Source organism: Pieris rapae, chromosome 15 (genome assembly GCF_905147795.1).
Source record: "Pieris rapae chromosome 15, ilPieRapa1.1, whole genome shotgun sequence".
NCBI classification, from domain to species: Eukaryota; Metazoa; Arthropoda; class Insecta; order Lepidoptera; family Pieridae; genus Pieris; species Pieris rapae.
Window position 1 is genome coordinate 224,396 of NC_059523.1, and position 20,875 is coordinate 245,270.

The following is a 20,875-nucleotide window of genomic DNA, read 5'->3' on the forward strand; positions in this document are numbered from 1 at the left end:
TTTATCACCTAGTAGTTCCACACAACATCATGTCATTGATAGTAAGTATGTTTCAGGCACTCCTGCAAGAATAAAATGTCAATATATGGGGAAAAAAATACAAATAAAAAATAAATAACTAAAATATATAAATCCGACATATTTTGAAAAATTTGGTATTTTAATTAGTATTTTAAGAAAATTAATAAGACGAAGTAAAAAGATTTTATTAGAAAAAAAAAAAATTGCATAGGTTTTCCAATGATAAAGAATACTAATATTATAAAGAGGAAAACTTTGTTTGTTTGATTGTAATGAATAGGCTCATAAACTACTAGACCGATTTTAAAAATTCTTTCGCCATTCGAAAGCTACATTATCCACGAGTAATATAAGCTTTATTTAATTTTGAACAAAAATAGGGTTCCGTAAGATATTAGGGTTTTTCGGACACAAGGTGTAAAAAATCAACCAAAAAAGTTACTTATTTTGCGTACCCTGCCTAAACTATTAAAGATAGAACCATAAAATGTTCTAAGTAATTGTAGATCTTATAAATATCTACAAATACACAGCGACACACTATACCTATCTATGTCGAGTGAGGCACAATAACCATAAATGATATACATGGCAAAACGACGTTTGCCAGTTCAGCTAGTTTAAAATATTTCTTTTCAATATAACAAAAATGTTGGGTACTCCTGACTTTTTTAGAGCTTTCCTGTGGATCTCACGTGGCCCATATTTTAAAACCCATCAATCTTTGGTGTATCGTGCTAATCTTGCCCTTTTTATAGACATTTCTGATGTCACATTTTCTTTTTTAACGTTTAGTAATTGTAAAAAATATAAACTCGCGACTAATTAACCAATTAATTGCCACTTATTACTGAAATATTGTTGATGTAAATCCTGTGTTCATTCCAAAAATATCTCCTGAAGCAGGACCCTCGATACAAAAATAAATAAAATGTATCCTACCTTTCAGAATCATATCTTAAAAAATTGTTTAAAAAAATTGTAAAGGCATTTATTTATAGAATATTCTAATGATAATTAGTTTGAGCACACAAGCAGCACAATATTGACAAATTATATAAAAAGAGCCCGTGTTCCGGTGACTTCTCAAATTATTAATTTTAAGGGTGACCGACATCCGTGATTTGTTAAAATAGGAAATGTATGCAAAAGCACAAAGAATAATAGTTTTATTGTCCTGTTCCGTTTCCTTTTGTAAAAAGGACATCCGCAGGGACCAGGAAGACGGATTAATTGTTGTTTGTAATAACTTTGTCGGTCAGACCTTCCGACTCCCCAGCGCATTTGTTATATACTGACGAATAGGACATACCTATACACCTACGTAGTACACATATTTTTTTATCCGAATGCTTGTTTTCGTAGCACGGATGATATTTTACGGAAAGGTCCTGCATTTAATTTGGCTTGGTTCAAGCAATCTTACTTCTAAATTCAAAATTTATTTATTCATGTAGGTAACAATGTACACTTATGAACGTCAAAAAAAGAAATATTAAATGAATTTAATTTTACATTTACTGCCAGTTCTCAAATCAATTGCGTAGAACGGAAGAGAAGAACTGGCAATAAACTCTCCGCCACTCTTTTTAATTTTAATATTAAAACCTTATCTAAATATTAAATATTTTTTTAAGGTATAACCTTTCCATAAGGTATCAATATTCCCAGATCGGTCTCTTAATGCCGGACCGGTGTCTAAATGCATTCATAAGTGTACATTGAATATTAATAAATCAATTTGAATTTGATGTGCTCTTTCAGTAATTAGCAGAAGTTGGCTTCATCGCGTCATTGATTTGGTTTATGGCAAGTCACATGACAGAAGGGCCTTAAATATTAAAAATACTATTAAGTTGGTCTGGCGTGACACGTGGAGCAATTGAGGCCCATTGGAGTTTTTGTTAATGGTAAAAGATCAGGAGTAGTAGAAAATGTATATTGTTTGCTAGTTGGTGCAGGAAAAGTCCACTGCAGCTTAATCCTGCGAAATGTGCTGTTATTTCTTTTTCCAGAGCATGGACACTGATTCTTTAAGAACAGCCAATTCCTAAAGTAACAGAAGTCAAAGATTTCTTGGATTCATTATTGAAGGTTGATTTAAATTTTCGGGTATGCTTATGTTATCATAATAAGTATTTGTTAAAAGCTTAGGGTTTACTTTGCGTATGGCTAAAGGTTTTTCAAATATAAAAGCGGTAATGGCATTGCATAATGCACTTGTTAGGAGCCACTTGGAATGTAACTCTATGATTTGGGCCCCACAAGAAAAAAAAATACTTTTTTTGATGGAGCGTTTTCAAAATACATTTACATGAGGTTGTATGGAATGCATCCATTTTACCCAGCTACTTGTAGGTATGTACGCTTCGTATGTCTCGGGTATGGTGGGATATAACAAGCTAAAGGTAAGGAGATTGCTTATTACTACTTTATATTTTTAAGGCCCTTAGAGGTAGGAAATACAACGTGGAAATGTTGTAGAGACTGGAGAAACAAAAAATTACACTTATCGCGAAAAGCGGTCGAAATTGTTTGCCGCGAGCGCGTACAAATTTACACAGGGAAGCGCCAATTATTAGAAATCTTAGATATTGACGTTAAATGATTTGATCATACGGTCAGAAGAAACAAATTTGATTGCGTTCAAAGCTAAATATAAATTGTATAAAATCGTGTGTTTGTAGAGATAGAAAAATCTTGCATAAATTAAATCCTAAATAAATGTACCTCCTAAAAAAAACCTGGGGTGTTTTCAGGGGGACATTTCCAATGCCCCTAAATTTGGGGGTGTTTAGATTTAAAACTAAGGCTATTTTGTTCGAAAAAAATTATACCATAAAAAGGGTTATAATGTGTCATTAAAATATTGATATGATAAGCTGTGTACTTTGTACTGAATGTTCTAAAATTTTCATTGAGGCACCGCTGCTCATTCAATTTGCGAGTCTAGCGCGCGTTTTACCTAATTTGGCTTCTGTGGGGCTATAAAAACGCTTTATTATCACAGAAAGAGTCACAAGAAATGAAACAAAAAAAATAGATATGATTGGAATTATTTATTAAAATATTATTTACAATATTTTAACGTCTAACTACTTATGGCGACATTTACGATCTAAACTTAAAACTATACGTTTTGTTCAATGATGGGATAAAAAGGATATTTTAAGACACTTTCGTATAACTTAATTATTATCACATGAAAACCTTTTTGGAAAAGGAAAGAAACAAGGAGGAAACGACACGAACCAGCCGTGAATCAATAGCAAAGCGAACGAAATGCAACAAAACGGTAAATTCGGTTTAAAAAAAGCTTAAAACTATATTTACACGATATCGGAATAAATAGAACAAAATATACAAACAGTTTATACATAAAACTTTACAAATTAATCTATTTACAATAAGAATATTCGATTTGATGGAGGACATCATACACCCCAAAAACTGTTCTTAGATTCTTCTATGGCCGTAAACATAAGCAGTACAACGTGACATTATGGCAAAAGCTCTTCGAAATAATTGCATCGAATGTACATCTATCAGAAATTCGTAAATGTAGGAAGTCCCCCACGTAACGTTGAAATTTGGTTCTCAAAAATGGGAATGATTAAATACAGTTCGCATAAATGGCCGACTTCTCGACATTTACATCTCATTAATCTGTTTCCTGTGAGGACGTTCTTAACTTCATAAAATGACACATTTCTGCGGGACGGTTTATTTTGGAAAATAGAAACGACACGGAACTAGGGCCACGGGTTCTATTTTGAAAATTTAAAATAAATTACTGCTGTTAAAACGAATTTGAATGAAAACTCAGAGACATAACATTCCCGGTACCCCAGTTCCATTCACAACCTCTTAAACGGTCAAGCTGGTGATCAATTGTTGACACAGTTTCCCATACTCTCTCTGGTCTCCTGAAATTCTTCTCATTTTTAAGCCCTTCATCTCTTTCGCCTTATTCTCGCACACGACCAACTCGATCTGAATACCTCCCGAATACTCCAAGTTCAGAAAACCGGTGAGCTCGTCGGTGGTCCCGGTTTCGACGATGTTCTGGGGCGGGACGGTCTTATTTATCGCCTCTTTGAGTAATTCCACTATTCTGTGCGAGTCGAGTTGGGAGCAAACCGTGGACAGCGCCACTTCGTAGTACTCCTGAACGCACGACACCTGTTGCGGGCTCAGCAAAATGGGAATTTTTTCTTCCGGTCGACAAATTTCCGTCAACCTCAAATCCATGGTGGACCGTCGTATCTTCTCTATATCTTCTTTGGGCAGACACACGTCTTCGTAATACTCTTTGACCTCTCCCAAAACGCCTTGAGCGGAGAACGACGTGCGAGGCGTTTCGCCTTTTTCTGAAAAACTACCGCGACCGAAATCCGACTTTTCCGAAAAGGAGGATCTGCCGAAGTCCCCTCGTTCGGAAAAGCTACCGCGGTCGGAGAACGAAAACGATTCCCTGTGTTCGGAAAAGCTGCCTCGGTTTTCGCTGAATCCGGAGCTGATGGAGACTATATTGGAGTAAATGGATTGGACATTTTGCTCACAATTCGGGGAAGCGTTGGCCGAATCGTTGCTGAGAGAATCGTCGCTGAATCCGAGCGACTTATCGCTGCCGCGTCTCGGCCTTTCCAGAAATTTCTCATCTTCCTTAGGAGACGACATTTCCGAGTCTTTGTCTACCGTTTCCGTTTCTTGGCTGACTTTCCTGCCGATGCCCTTGGTTATCGACGGTCTGTCGTCCAAATCTGACGGTTCCGAGATGACGAACTGCGGTAGCGGGTATTTAGAATTCTCCAAACTGTCGACGCTGTCTTCGGAGCTCGAAGCCACGAGGGTAATTTCGGAACCGAGACAATCTGTCAAACTGATCTGCGGATGGGTCGACGGATACGTTGAGTATCGCTGGATTTGGTCGCCGACGTGGTTTCCGTTGCCGATTTCTTCTCGGATCATGTCGAGCGGGGATCCAGGATTCGATATCGGGGAGTTGTTCAAAGATCTATGGGCGACCATATGGATCTGTGGATGAATTAATAACTGCGGGTAGTTGGTTTCCATTTCCACGTTACTACGGAGGTCTAAGGGAGATTGGCTTTGAGGAGTGCCTCTGGTGATAGACCCGGTGTGGAGATAGCTCAGACCTTCGGTTATTTGGTGTAAGGGAGACCCGGGGCTGGAAGCTCGACCGAAATTGGTAAACGAATGTATAGACTTTAAGACGTCTTGAGACACGTGAGGGGAGTACAGGTTGCTCAGGTTCAGCCCGAGATTCAGCGCCAGATCCTGTAAAGTAATCAAAGTAAAAAGATGGAACAGTTTGATAACCGTGTGTCACACAGTATCGCATTTATAATTGATCGGTAGAACGACAGAGTTAAATAAAAGTTACCTTATCTCTTTGATAATCGCCGGACAAGTCGAGAGGAGGAGATGCGCCGGCGTGTATCGGCGATCCTGGAAACGATACAATTTACTCTTATCGTAACATTTTGCGATTAACAGAAGCAATTTTACGGTTTTAGTCATAATTACCGGGCAGGGAGACCGGATGAAGCCGCGGTTCCGACGGCGAAGTCCCACTCTGTCCCGAACGGCGCTCTAATCCTCGCTGAAATAAAACATACAAGAAAATCAATATTGCATATAACACTCGTAAATATTGAAATGCCAAAATCGAAAGAAGATCTTGATTTTAGAATACGTATCGTAAAAGCAGTATCCTGATGGAGAGGACAACACAGATACTATTTAACACTGACCTGCAGTTGCTGATATTCCAATCTCGCTGAGGCTATGTCGTGAGTCTGTCTCGGGGGCGAGCACTCCGCCCTCCTCACTGGCGAATATCGTTCCGAGTGCTCGCGAGCTGTTTAGTACGACGTTTATTAATTTCTATTAATCTAAGTCGTCTTTGAATCTGAATAAACATACATTGAAAGCAAAAACTTTATTCCTTCCGATAAACATTCTTACTTTCTTATTCAGTTCAGTAGATATAGTTAGTGATGTACACACACTCAACAAGCCAAAAAACACAAAAACAGTGCAATAATTATAAAGAAACAAGCCTCACCTCGCCTGCACCGTTAGTACACACCCATTGAGTTATTCTTAACATCGGCAATTTGATATATATAAATCGATTTCAGTAGAAATATTAAATAATCGTTGATATAATTTTATCCTGCCATCCTAATCTAAAACTCTCCTCCACCCGAATAACAGTAAATCAATTTACCCATTTCCTGTACGGTCGGCAACATTTGAAGTTTGCCGCGTTGAGGTCCCGAATACTTGCGTTGCCTGTTGTACGCGGTGCCGGCCGTTATGGACCCGCTCGGTATCGTGTTGCCGCTCGACAAAATATGATTGACCGGCGTCCCGCTCGTGATGGATCCCATGGGCGTGCCGACGGAACCCACCATCGAAGCCACGTTTGGGTTTGCATTTGAATAATTAGATGCGTTAAGGTTGGGAGTCCCACTCGTTATGGACCCCATGTTATTCAGAGGCGGTCCAGCATTGATCGAAGCGATATAACTTTGCTTCTCTGCGGGGTAACATTCACTATCCATATCGTTATTCGAGTCGTGCGTCGTGGACGCGTTGAAGTTCGGAGTTCCGCTAGTAATCGATCCAATATTACTAGAAAAGTTGATATTAGTAATTGAAAATTCGACGTTCATCGGCGTTCCGGAGATTATGGAACCCTGATTCTGGATGGGGGCCGCGACGGCACCCTGATTGGGGGAAAACGGACCCACGCTCGGGGTGAACGGCGACGCGGCTTGCGATGGCGGACCGGATTTGATCGACCCCATAATGCTCCCCTGGGGGATCGTTTCTAGAACCGGTTTCATGGATTTGCCGAAGCTGGGGGTGCCGGCCGTTATTGACCCCTGATTTGGGGGACTCTGGCTCGCGGCGTGCGGGGGACTAGAGTAGCCTTGATTGTACTGTCCCGGTATCGGTGGCATGTATTTATAGTTCGGGGTTCCGGCGGTGATGGACCCCTGACTCGGCGGGCTCTGGTTGGCGCGCGGGGGACTGGAGTATCCCTGGTTGTATTGTCCTTGAATCGACGGCGGTAAGTAGTTCCTTTTCATCCTCGCTTCGACCTCCATAACTAATTCCGGACTTATGACTAGTGTTAAAAAAAATAAACAAAATTAAAAAAAAAAACACAAAAATGCATAGCCGCATGCGCCACTACAGCGACGTGATTTATTTAAATTACTCTCAAAAATATAAAAAACTATTTTGAACGTATTTCGACTCTCAAATCGTGCCTTTGCTTTCGAGTATTTCCATAAATCACGTCGATCGTTCAAACAAAAATACCTACATCAAGCGGAATTCTACTAAAAACAGCTCACTGACAGAGACAAACGTACGTTTTACTTAATTTTCAAGCGAGAAGTTCATTAAAAATCGTCTAAATAAACAAACACATCGACATACACTACGACACTCAGACCGATTCAATTATTCCACAAATTCTGTTTTTGGGTTAAGAGCAAATGGCCTTTAGAGTTCAAGATTTTAAACTTAATCTGAATAAAAATGGAATCGATCTCCCTTCTACTGGAGTGCAAAACAGAGTCGTAAACTCCCACTCCACTCACCGGGGGGTCTCTCCGTGACCGTCAGAAGACCGGTTCTTCTGACTCGGATGTTCGCCGACGACGACGGAGAAGAACTCGCCTGCATATTGCTGGAAGCGCAGACGGTGGCGGCGTCTTCCGGCGTTGCCATCGTGTGGCGCTTGTTACTTCCGCGGTTCAACATGTACCTGGAAAGTATTCACGTGCTTTACTCGAGTAGACCCGGGGCGAAAGGCGAGTTTTTTTGGGTTCCGTTAAGAGCGGACCTGCACAAGTTGGTGTTGTATTGCGAGTCCGAAGTCTGCTCGTCCGTCCGGTCGCCCTCCTCTAACCGGTTTGTCGTTCCGCTGTCGGAGACCTGGGAAAAGTACGAAACGCTGAGATTAACATCGATTTCTGGAGAAGCCTAACGTCATTATTACTATATTATTATATATATTTTATAATTAATACAATTGAGTCGTAACTGTGCGTATACGTACGTGATGCGGCGCAGTGTGCGTGTGTGCGCGCCCGACGTGCGCGCCTCCGTCCGACGCGCGTCGCCCGAACGACGAGGCTGATCATATTATTCGTTTTATTAATAAAACTGGTATTAATAGTAATGTTTTTATTTGTAAATAATGTATGTGATTCCAACTCACCGTGGGGGAGCATAGCCTGCGGCGGCTTCAGCAGCTGTTGGTCTTTGACGCTGAAGTGGTGCGGAGGCCTGTGCTGCACGGCAGGCAACTTGCCCGCCAGGTCCGTGTGGGGCAGGAGCGACACTCGGGCCGCCGCCTGTCGCTAAGAAGACGAACGGAGCTGGTGTCAAATGTACTTCGATTTCGATATTAATATAACATAATATAGATAAACATATCGCCGGTCGCGTCCGCGGGGACGGCACCGCTTCACATATAAATTTGCATATGTCAGATTTAAATAAATTTGTGTCTGACATTGTACTAACAGCTTAACACAAACCATATTGTAACAGCAAATGCCATCTTAATTATCGTTCTGGTACAAAGTAATACAAGACTGAAGAGGGCGTGTGTACGTTCGAAATAAAAACTTACATGTAAATGTGTCGATGCGCAAAGTGGCGCCGGCCTGAGATCAGCGGAGGCAGCTCCGAACGACGACTGTTCGCCGACCTTCAAAAGTTTTAAATAAACAAAACGATTTTTTACACAAACAATTAAAATTAATACATTTGTTTCGCCGATAAATAAATAAAAAAAGTTTCCCGTACCGGGAATCGAACCCGAGCCTCCTGGGTGAAAGCCAGGTATCCTAGCCACTAGACCATACGGGAGATGAGAACATCTCTGAAGTTTCCTTATGCGTTATCTGTATTTTGGTTATGAATTCATTTAATTTTCTGGTAGAACGCATTCAGCAGTAGTGAGAAGGTATAGAGGAACATGGATGCACCTGCGTGTGCTGCGCGTGACGGCAATCGCCCGGCCCCACGGTGTGGCGTCTCGTGGCGTGACAGTCCGTCACTCGCTGGCGGGGCTCCTCTTTGGGGATCGACACTTCGCCGAACTGTAAGGCAACATTAGCTTTATTGCACGAATAATAAAACAAATATTTCGGTACTTACTAATATTAGGACTTATTTGGTGCTCATCTGAGTAATAACAATGTTTACCCTCTCGAGTCCATCCTCGTTTCCATCTCCAGTGAGATAGGCCAAGGTTTCTTCCGCTTCCATACTCTCTTCACCTCCACCTTCGCTCTGAAATGCAAAAGAGATTTGAGAATTATTTTGTCTAGGGCTTGCAAAAAATAAAATTCAATTCAGAGAGACAAACAAACAAATATAGAACGACCGGAACAAACTCACCTTACAGCTCGTGAGATCCAAGGGCAGTCCTAGGTTTGATTCCAGTGAATCTGAAACCATTCATGAAACCGATATACATATGTACAAATATATCTGCTTTGTTCAAGGTTCAAAAATACATTTTATTAGAATTAAATGGAGATAAATCAAAATAATTTATACCAATTTGTGCGGTGTCTTCTTTTTGAGTGTGTTTGTCCACAAGGAGGTGGTAAATGGCCGAGATGTGGTCGAATCTCTCTTCTTCGACGGACTGAAATGAAATTATAAAAACATTTACACAAATATTGTATAAAAATGTGATGGTGGGACAATCTAAAGTTCGCATTTTCTGTCACACACAATGACGTTACATAAAAGTTATATTCAATTTTTTTATTTTGGTATCACATTAATATTAGTTTTTATGTTACACACAAATAATTATTATTAATAAAATAATGGTGAATTTTTTAAATGTTTTAGGTAAATTAGTATAAACCTCCACTGCCATACAACAGATGTTTTTTCTACACAAATTGACAATAATTTTTGGCACAGCCAATTTCTCCCATGTCTACTTTGGCAGTTCTCCATTCCCGTTGACTTGAAAATATTTATGTTTTTATGAACGAATAAGGAGATTTCTAAAATATACACATACGGGGAAGAAATAACATTTGGTGAATGTCATCAAATATAAATTACCTGTTGTATAATCTCGTGTGTCAGCCCCGGCAAGGCCAGCATCTGCGCAAGCGCACTACTCGCCCCGTTAGACGTGTCGTTTACTCCAACGTGACATGCGCAATGGCCATCCGACAACTCTAAGAGATTATAAAAACTATTAAATAATATCAATTAACGAGTAATACGAATGAACTGCGTAAATAAATAATTAGGAAGTACACAATTTTTTTTCACATAATATATTAATAATTTTAATATACCGTATGTTTGTGCGTTTAACGTGTTACAATGCGTCCGAAGCCACCTGTGCCTGCCCACCGCTCGTAGCGTCAATCGCCTGTCTGGCTCGACCACCAGCATGTGCCGGATGAGGTGTTCGCAATCTGAAAAGAGCGAGCTTCATGTCTCAGCCATCGCAATGGCGCCAACCAGCCAATCACCAGCAGTGCGACTGCTTCTCACCTTGTGACATAAAATAAGGAATCCTAAACTTCCCGCTGACGACCACGCTTCTTAATTCACTCAGCGTACCACCGTCGAAGGGTAGAGCACCACAAACTAATACGTATAGTACCACACCCAGTGACTGAAAAGTGTTCAAATTCAGATGAAGAATTTTCTTGTTTCTTGCAATATTAACGATTAAAGCAAAATAAAATGCAGGACTGCCGTTGCAGGCAATAGCAAGATGGAGGTCAACAATCTCTGTGCAGCATACCTACCCAAATATCGGCTTTCGGTCCATCGTACTGTCGGCCTTCAAACAACTCGGGCGCTGCGTACGGGGGGCTCCCGCACCACGTCGACAATGGGGAACCCGATGTGTACTCGTTACTGAACCCAAAGTCTGCCAACTGCAATGAGTGAGTTAGTCCAATATTTGTGCTCCTGTAATGTGGCGCATTCGGAGCAGAGTTCATTTGAAATACCAATTTCGCTGAGTTACCTTAATATTCATATCCTTATCCAGCAGTAAATTCTCCGCCTTTAAATCGCGGTGGACCACCCCGTTCGCGTGGCAATAGCCGACTGCGGCCACCATCTGGGCGAAGGCCCGCGCAGCTTCCGACTCGGGCATACGGCCTCGCGACACTAGGTGATCTACCCGCAGGTGGGAAAAATATCATCGATATATTGACGGGCCCTTCGAGTTCAAATGAAATTATAAACTTAATTTTCGACGGTTAATTGTATATCCGATTTAATACACCGTAATAGAAATTAGGTAAATAGATAAACAGAAGACATGTTGCAATCACGTAGGCATTTGTAAACCAAGTCATGACTGAGTTTCCCGAAGGGAAATTCAACAATTTCTAAGCGATTTCACTATTACCAAAGAAATAATAAGTGTGCAGATCATCTGTAAGGAAAGAGGGTCGAATTGAGGTTTACCACACTACTGCACCATTTTGTCTTTGTTTGTCACATCAAAAGTCAATCACAAGACGCTAAATGTATAAAATGAACATATACCTTGTCTGGCCATGACTTCTGTTACACATGAAAATGTGTTTTTTTACTTTTTAATTATTTTGAATTTAAAACAAGTACATAAGTAATGTAATATTACAAAAACTTCTTTCGTTTTTACGCAATTTCACATATTATTTCGTGTTAATTATCAGATTACAATATGTAGTATTAATGGATTGCAATGATCGCCTTGCACAATGTGGGTCAGTCATATTCCAAACACTTCAAAATCTTAGTATCAGCCTTGTGTTCGTGTATGACAACAACTAGAACAGAACAGAACTACAAAGCCTGCCTTTAATGCTGTTAAAGCTAGAGATCGTCGAAACCCCATAAGGAAGTAAAAAGGTGGGTAGGTTATAGAAAATTCTTTTAATACTTACCAAATATCTCTCCGTTTGGAGCATATTCTGTCACTAAGTATAATGTATGTGTACTTTCCATCACCTGAAACACGAAAAAGTATTTCTGTAGAGGAGTACTCAGAATTTCACACCTCAGTCATCACTATCTGCAATACACACTGTGCTTACAACGGCATAATATGAATATTTTATATGTACGTAGTTGTGTATTTCATGATACATTTGTTATCAATTAGACAACGTTTCATTGTAAGTAAATTTTGCAAAAAAAAGCGGATGCTCACCTGATACAATTTCACAATGTGTGGATTCCTAAGTCGTTTCATTATTGCAATTTCCCTGAATGTCTTTTTTAAATTGTCTTCGTCTAATCTTGATTTGTCTATTATTTTTATTGCCACCTGAAAAAGAACAGAATTTTTTCATATGTCTCTTACACATACTTTCTTCCCTACAGTAACTTTTTTTCTTACGACATCTATTAGTGGTGCGATTTCGTTTTTGAATGTCATTTGAACGGCATTGAATGAATATGAAATATGCATTATATTTACATAAGTTATGATTTGTATAATATTTTAAAGACTTTTATGGAATCCACTTTAAACGGTTTGTTCTCTTCTTGATTCAGGAATCCCTATTCGCTTTGGCGGAGCGATAGTACGCAAGATAACGAGTATATCTATTCACGCGATTCTCTTATTTAGAAGTCTGGTAGGTAAAATCCTTAGATGTTATTTTAAAAATTATAAGATTGTGGATTCAAGAAAGATTTGAGAAATGGTAAGCTTCCGGCCCATTCCTGAACTTTCTGTCTCACGTCAATTTTCAAAGGAGCTGGGACGATCCTCTTTGTAAATCTGAGCTTATTAGGTCACATCCAAATTACTGACTGGCTGGTAACAGTGAACTCTAAGAGGCACCTGGCTATTGGAAGATGGGACGGACTGTGGTACGGCATGCTACTAGTGTTAGCATCTTTTTCCTCCAACTTTAGAGTTTTGGGTCTCCCTGGGTAGGGTAGACAGCACGTGCACAGCGTTGAGATTAAAGTTGATGCCTGGTTATCCCAGAGCTGGCTTATCTCGCTCAACGAATCTGATAATGCTGCTTTAAAGTGTGTGGACCAAAGTTTTTAAATTTTAATAAGTTTAAGTCATTTTGAATCTAGTAGTTTATCTGTCCATTTTTATTATTATTATCACAATGAAGGTTAAGAATGTTGTAAATATTTTTTACATAACATAATATGTACTTAATAATTTAAATATATATTATATGATAACCGTCGTCATAACATTCAGTATTTACAATTTTTTATTAATTTATTAATATTATACTGGTGGTCAATCTAAGTGTTTCAATGTAAATAAATAAGTATAGTGTTTATGAAAATAAATGTTTAATAAATAAAATTGAGTTTCGCGTATGTGTATACGTATAGCACAGTACATGCAGTCTCGCACAGTTGGGCAGTTATCGGTGAGTTATCATTAACAGCGTCACTATCAGTTTATCAGCAACTGATCTTGAGGCATTTCTACAATATCAGAGACCGTTCACCGCAATTTCGCCGAGTAAACTCAATAAATAATACAAAACTTTGTTCTTAAGAAACTTATGAAACTGGCTTCATTAAAAGAAACTTCGACTTTGAGAGAAAAGAGGGCGTGTTACCATGAGCGCTTAAAACGTGATTGATATCTTATTTTTTGTATATTGTAAAACAAACCTTGAGAGAGAGCGACACACCGCTTTTTCCTTTAACAGAAATTGAGTGTACAAACTACCTATAGGCACTAAGGTTTTCTCGAGTCTAGCTCATTTGAAAAAATAGCTAAAATCATACATTTAAAAGTCCAGTGAACCGTATTGTACTATTGATTTTGTTAAAAGAAAAGGTCCTTGTGTCATACGATACGTAAATCTCGCAACTGTAAAATTTTAATTTTAAAATTTAGTCAGACATATCGGTGAGATTATCAGCAAGTCTCGGGTCACGAGGCTAAGGGCACACCCTTGACACGTGACCCAATTGCTGGTGGGGTCGCTACAACAGCGCACTTTCTACAGTGGTTCAAAGAAACGGAAAAACTACACAAATCAAAAAGTGGACTAAATTATTGAATATTTATTCTTAAGATATAGATAGACTTTCTCTCTTTTAGAGTGACACAAATTAAAACTATAACTGCGTATTGTTAAATTGTACATTATAAAATAAATTATAATATTTTATCAAGTAGCTACTTAACAGTGTAAGAAAACAAATTTTGCTTAAACTTTATTATCCCACTGTGAAAAATAAAATATAATACAGTCAAAGTCGCAAGCTAGCTGCATGTATCAGGATTTCACTCAAATGCGAATAAAAAAGTTGGCAACCAGTCGTCGACCCGCCTTGGAGCGGCCTTGCGTATGATTTTGTCTTTTGTTTTAGCCCTTTTACGAACACCATTGTGCACATGTATATATCTGTGTCAAAATAGTAAAATATTGCATCTGTTAAAGAAATATATGTTTAATAAATATATCTTACGAAGTGGGTAATTAACATTTTTTCTTGACTATAAATGCATTACTTTTCTGGAAAAAAAATACCAAAACGTTTATCGTATTAGGTTTCGGTTACTTTTTGTTTAATTTTTATTAATTCATAACACGGCAAATTTGGGTACAAAATAAATTTTTGAGGCACATGTATCTTTGGATGTACTATGTGTTCTCCCTTTTTATCTGTTCTATCTGTTCCGTTGGCTACGAGCTAAGTAGTACGCCGAGAATTCGCGCTTGTGATGTACTTAATAAAATTGTTACATGGCAAGGACAGTCATTCCGCAGTACTCCAGTATAATTGTATGCACAATGTACTTTAATGTACCTGATGCGTATGTCAGAATGCGACATCGTCCTCCGTTACTTCATATGCCCAGAGCTAGGACTAAGCTAGGAAACCGGCACATATGATTCGGTGTATTAATTTAGTTAACGGTCCTATTTCATTGTCCGTTGAGTGAACTGGAAAAGTTCTCTTATTTGTATAGCTTATAGTAGTTAGTTAATTTCATGTATTCTTTATGTAATTTTGGTTTTCCAAATTAATTTCATGTTTGTTTTTTGTGTCGTCAGTAAATTTTAGTCACCATTGTTAGTTATTGTTCACTTTTGTCAATTTAAGGTCACCTGTTAGGGCAGTCGTGTTTTTATAAATAAATATATTTTAATTTTCCATAGATTTGGTTTCTACACGACGTTTGAGGGCTCGTAGCCCATTTACTTTCAAAAAACGGCTGCTGACCACTGCTAAAAATTTTCCTACAAATTTATTCAATCGGTTTATTATTAATTTTAGCACGTACAAATCACGTGTCCCAGCTGAAACCACAGATAAAAGATGCCTTAATCGATCCTAGCCACACTCAGTGCTGCAACGAGGCATGAACAATATTATGCTGGTCGTGAGCCGAGCTCAAGATAAGACGACAGCGGCTCACTTTAAAAGGCTTACAAGGATGGATAATTAAGCGTTCAAAAATTTATTGTGTCATATATATTTATTTCAGTACCGGAAATAATAAAAACTACCTATTTTTAAACGTAATACTTATGTTTATCTTTTTTCTTGAGCTAAATATAACTATGAAGGATAAGTGACATTTTTGGCATTAAAACGGAGTATTTTTTTTCTTTTTTCCAATTTCATATACGAGTATATTCCGCGGAATAGTATTTGAAGTCAGTATTGGATATGGAATGTAATCCACCTTAGATTCCACCGATCCTTAATTTAGTTCCTACTGCTACCTCTTTACCTAATGGCAAAAAAGTTTCACCCCACCTTGACCTTATATAGTAGTCCAGTTGGTTGTGCAAGGTATCCTATGGACTTGCATAGTACCAGTTGTGGATAGTGGAGGACAAGTTGACGCAACCTATTTTGATATGCGAAAAGCATTTGACATGGTCCATAATGGTGTGCTCTTGCAGAAATTTGGCTTTACTGCGTCATTGATTCGGTTTATGGCACAAGACAAATATGGAGCAGTATGTGAAATGTGATTTCATTTAATCTAAGAAAGAAATTACATTTGGTCTGGCGTGAAGCAGTGGAGCTTAAGGACCTTTAGAAATTTTGGTAAATGATCTACCAGAAGTAGTAGAAGAGGCAAAATGTTTGTTGTTCGTTCATGATCTTAAATTATCACGGCCGATGGATAGCGCGGAAGATTATCTACGATTACAACAGGATATTGATCGGGTTGTAAATTGATGCAGGAAAAATCGACTGCAGCTTAATTCTGCAAAATGTGCTGTTATTTCATTTTCTAGAGCACGGACACCGATTCTCTATGATTATTACATTGAGAAGCAACCAATTCCAGAAACAGAAATAACAGACGTAGAATTAAATTTTTGGGTTTATTTTGCGTATGACCAAAGGTGTTTTAAATATAAAAGCGGTAATGTCATGCTATAATGCACTTGTTAGGAGCCGCTTGGATGCAGGTGGAACTCAATGATTTGGGTCCCACAAGAAAAAAAAATCTCTAATGGTGGAACGTTTTCAAAATAAATTTACATGAGGTAGTATGGAGTTGTAGCATTTTACGCAGTTATATATCTAACTTTGTTTGTTTCGGGTATGGTAACAACACAACAAGTTAGAGGTAAGGAAGGCCCTTACTACATTATATTACTTATCACATTATATTTTTTTTAGGTCCTTAGAGGTATAATTTATATATTGCGGAAATGTTGGAGAGACTGGGCCTGCGTGTGCCAAATAAATTGCATGTATTATAATTTTATTTATAGTTATAAAATGGTTTAGGTTTTAAGTTTTTAGATTAATTTTGTACTGTAAGTATTACTTAGTATTAAGTTACTGTAAAAATAGAAAATAACGAAAATATATACTATTCTAAAATTCGCTGCCTGCTACACGTACGCTAAGATCTTTTGTGTATGTATTAAACCCACAAGAGGTCTTATGCAAGCTCGAACAATTTACAAGAAAACAACATGTAGAATGAATGAATCCACAATTAATTATGGACAATCAATATTAGCAACTACATTTCATCTAAAGAAATTGCACTGAAATTGAACTGAACTTAAAGTAGATTTCAAAGTTAAATATATCTTTAAGGCTTTAGACAATGTAATACTATAATATCAAAAACTATAATTACTTAACGTAAACTAGAAAACGTAAATACATATAAATATTATTAATACATATATGTTTCTACCGTTTAACCATACCACTGTGGTCTGTGTTCTAGGGAAATAATTTGAAATTAATCATTCCTTATAATTTATTTCATAAATATGCTTGCCTCAGATGTGTAGCCAGTGATAATAAATAATATTTTTGTTTATATTTGCCACTCAAAACAACTATAATTCTTTCAATAAGGCCGCGTTTATTTTTATTAGCTTTGAGCGAACTTCTCTCGGCTAAACTGTTTATGCTTTTATACTAGCACCCCACAGGTATCGCAAAATTTACATGATTGAAAAAAAAATCACAAAATAATCTTATACACCGTAAAGGCAATTATCGTGTAATTAATAAGAAACAGACTTTACGGAACCTATGACGTACTTAAAAAAAAACGATTTCCTTATTGTTGTAATAGTAAAAAAATAAATAAAACTTTGCTCAAAGATACAAAACTAAATGGTAACAAGGGTACGCTGAAATTTTGTCTACAGGTAAACCGTTTCATAGGATCCCCAATTAGACTACATAGGGAAAAAAGTACATTTATAGTCTAGGCCTAATAATAAAATAAACTTTTTAATGCCAGTCGTAAAATATCTCATTTATTTTAAACGGTGAGTTTACTTTACTAGGCGACCCACCATTGAGGTAAATAATTATATTACGTACAAGCTTTAAAAAAATAATTTATAATGAAAATGAACTGCGTTTTTTAAGTCTTAATTTTTGCAAATATTTGATTTAGTTTTAGGCGCAAATTAAGCCTACTTAAATATTTCGAAAATTTAATTCCAAAATTTATTTATAATAAATATTAGGTAACGGAATAATTAACGGACACCATTAATATCCCGACGACGACGACGTAGTGGAAGTTTCAGTTACCTTAAATTATTAAAGAAATAAAATTTATCAGAGTTCTACTTTTATTTGTATATTATTATACATAGTATGTATAGCACTAGGTATCAAGTGTAATATTAGATATTACTTTAAAGCATTAAGTGGATGGCATGTGAAAAATGTGAAATTAAACCATTTTAAAAAGAAATCTTTGATTGATAATAAACATATTTATTAATTGTATATAGTACCTAATTAATGACGATTTTAACCAATAAAACTGTATATCAGGGCCTTGAGTATACGAAACCATTTGTTTTGTATGCGCTTTTACATAGTAGACATCTCACTTTAAGATACTGACAAAGTCTTATTATAAATTTAGAGGATACAAACAAGCCCTAACTAATATATATTTGTATTTAACATTACATGCCAGATTTCCTTAGCAGAAACTTAGAAAACTAGCAACTAATATTGACTAATTGTATTTTAAATGCATAGAGAAGTATACAATTTAAGTATAGTAAATACATATACATATAATTTAAAAAAAAACAAATTTGTTTTAATTTCAAAAAACAACAATGCATTCTTAAATGCCTTAATCTGTTCAAGAAACCATGGGTGGGGTGCAGGAAGTACACATAAAAGCTAATAAAGTAGGCATAATTTCTATCTTACACTGTCTTTGTGATGATAACAATAGTGTGGCGTGGGAAGATTTCTGAGACATGCGGAAACTATAATCTTCTGTAGGTATGTAGAAATTATATACTCTCATTTAACTAGTTCAATGTACTAATAAACTTTGTAGCACAAACTCTTCATCTGAACTTAAAATCTTAGCTCAGAGATTTTTGAAAAACAAACACATATAATACTTGATATTGCTAATATTACTTTTTCAACGATGTAGAAATAATTATATTTGCCGATCTGTATTTCAAAATATATATTTAATGTATCTCAGAATATGTACAGTATTCCAGAATGCAATTACTCCAGTTTTAAGAACTATGAATGATTTTTAATATTCCAAATAATATAGAATAATGCTAAATATCAAATAGTCTACATATAAATAATATCCTCCATGTTGCAAGGTGCAAATTTTTCATAAAAATTTGTTTGTTCTAAATTAATGAATAAGCAGACAGATACATTGATTAATGTTGACTGTCCCTATTCATCACATAGTGTAAAGATAATTGGACAGAAAGAGACACCTGATAGCTATTGCTATATGTAATGTGAAGTTCAATATCCAAAATATGCAAAAGAGATTGTTTAAGTGTTTGTTTTTACTATATAAGATTCCAATAAGACTTCCAAAATAAACTAAGATACACTAGAGTAGTAAGTCTTAGTTTGCTGCTGTGCTGTGTTTATGTGATATCACATATCACATTATATTTTATTAATTTATCAAACTTTGATATTGTAAATTTCAAATTAGTCTAAAACTTTAAATTTGAATGTAAGTATCTAACTCTGATTTTCAAGAATACTAAATTATATGAGTCAGTCAGAGAGTCAAACTTTTGTTATAAATTGTTAGACAGATGAATGAGGTATGACTGTATGTTTTAATTGGTATTTTTTTTCTTATACTACAAATAGTATATCTGTTTAGTATTTAAGTAGTGTTACTCCAAGATGGTTTTAACAACATAATTGATCCGAGTACATGAAACGATGTTGCCAATTGAGAATAATTGTCGCACAAGCATTTTGGAGGTCACATTTATGATAACAGAATAAAAAAAGGAGTAAGAACTTTTTGAACGATTTGTATAAGCCGGCCGTGTTAGAAAGCGATCAAACTAACGCAATCCAATTGTAAACAATGTATCACATAACCAGTCGGGTTATAAGTTTATTTTTTTTCTCAAGTCCAGCAATTTTCGTCTGTCTCATTCAAGGGAGATCTCTAACCTGATTTTAGGTCTTCGCCCGATGTCACGCCAATACCAACACAACACATACACTAAATAAATCCAGTTTCATCTGGTTTAACAAGAAAACAGAAAATAAAACACTGCACCACTCGTGATACCCACCTTACTTTTAGTTATAACATGTGTAGCGAGTTTAACAACTGCAAAATTTCCGGTCCCTATAGTTTTTTCCAGCTCGTAGTTTCCAACACATACTAACTGGTCGATCGGAAAATGCTTGCTTTTGTGCAATGGCTTAATATTGCAAGCCATTTTACTATCCGATCGCGAAAAAATTACGTGAAACCCATACGGTATGGTTGCTCGCAGATTACTGAAGTTAGTTCGACTATGGGCCGCCACAGCGCTGCCGACACTCACGTCACTCGCCAGGGAAGTACAACTGAGTCTTCAAGGTTTCATTAATGATTACCAATTCACAATAACAATTATAGATAGGATAACATTTGGAGATTAGTCTTCCTTTTAATTATAAATTTTATCTAATACAGCAATAATGCTACAAGATACGTAATAAATACAAATGTTAACAAATAAAATCGCTAAAGAAATGATAACATTGTCACTATCATTGGCTACAACTGTACATCCCTGACTCTTGAAAAAAGTAACTTAATTCACAACCTTTACTCTACGCGTGTTGTCTCGCTCTAACTGGTTAGCTGTGTTAACGTAAGATAGAGATGGCATTTCCTGTGGGGTGCAGTGACGTCAGAAGTCGCTGTTTACGTCATACGCGGCAAATTCAAACGAGTGATCGCTCACGTCAGTAAGAAATATCGATTTTCGTTTCAAACTAATATTCAGAGGTACAAAGGACTGAAACTATGAAGAATTTCTTTGTTATAGATACACTT

At 37.0% G+C, this 20,875-nt stretch overlaps 1 protein-coding gene and 1 non-coding gene across 4 annotated transcripts; both read right to left on the minus strand.

Annotated features, from left to right (window-relative positions):
• Positions 1-3,061: 3,061 nt before the first annotated feature.
• LOC110996175 (serine/threonine-protein kinase par-1) lies at positions 3,062-20,500 on the minus strand. Of its 3 annotated transcripts, XM_045631286.1 has the most exons (22): positions 20,121-20,500; positions 12,272-12,388; positions 12,006-12,069; positions 11,093-11,247; positions 10,869-11,000; positions 10,609-10,732; positions 10,407-10,529; positions 10,165-10,283; positions 9,640-9,730; positions 9,478-9,527; positions 9,283-9,369; positions 9,063-9,176; positions 8,705-8,782; positions 8,288-8,429; positions 8,126-8,202; positions 7,910-8,001; positions 7,665-7,831; positions 6,278-7,183; positions 5,799-5,905; positions 5,572-5,647; positions 5,429-5,493; positions 3,062-5,322 (listed from the first exon to the last, which is right to left on the minus strand). In XM_045631286.1, exons 1-22 carry the CDS (start codon positions 20,268-20,270, stop codon positions 3,889-3,891), a joined length of 4,470 nt encoding a protein of 1,489 aa, XP_045487242.1. In that variant the 5' UTR covers positions 20,271-20,500; the 3' UTR covers positions 3,062-3,888. The 3 variants fall into 3 exon arrangements, with proteins under 3 accessions (XP_045487242.1, XP_045487243.1, XP_022119423.2); XM_045631287.1 differs by lacking the exon at positions 6,278-7,183 and having other exon boundaries at positions 20,121-20,496; XM_022263731.2 differs by lacking the exon at positions 20,121-20,500 and having other exon boundaries at positions 12,002-12,069.
• Trnae-uuc lies at positions 8,872-8,943 on the minus strand. Its single transcript has one exon. It is a non-coding gene; the product is annotated as a tRNA-Glu (tRNA).
• Positions 20,501-20,875: the final 375 nt, after the last annotated feature.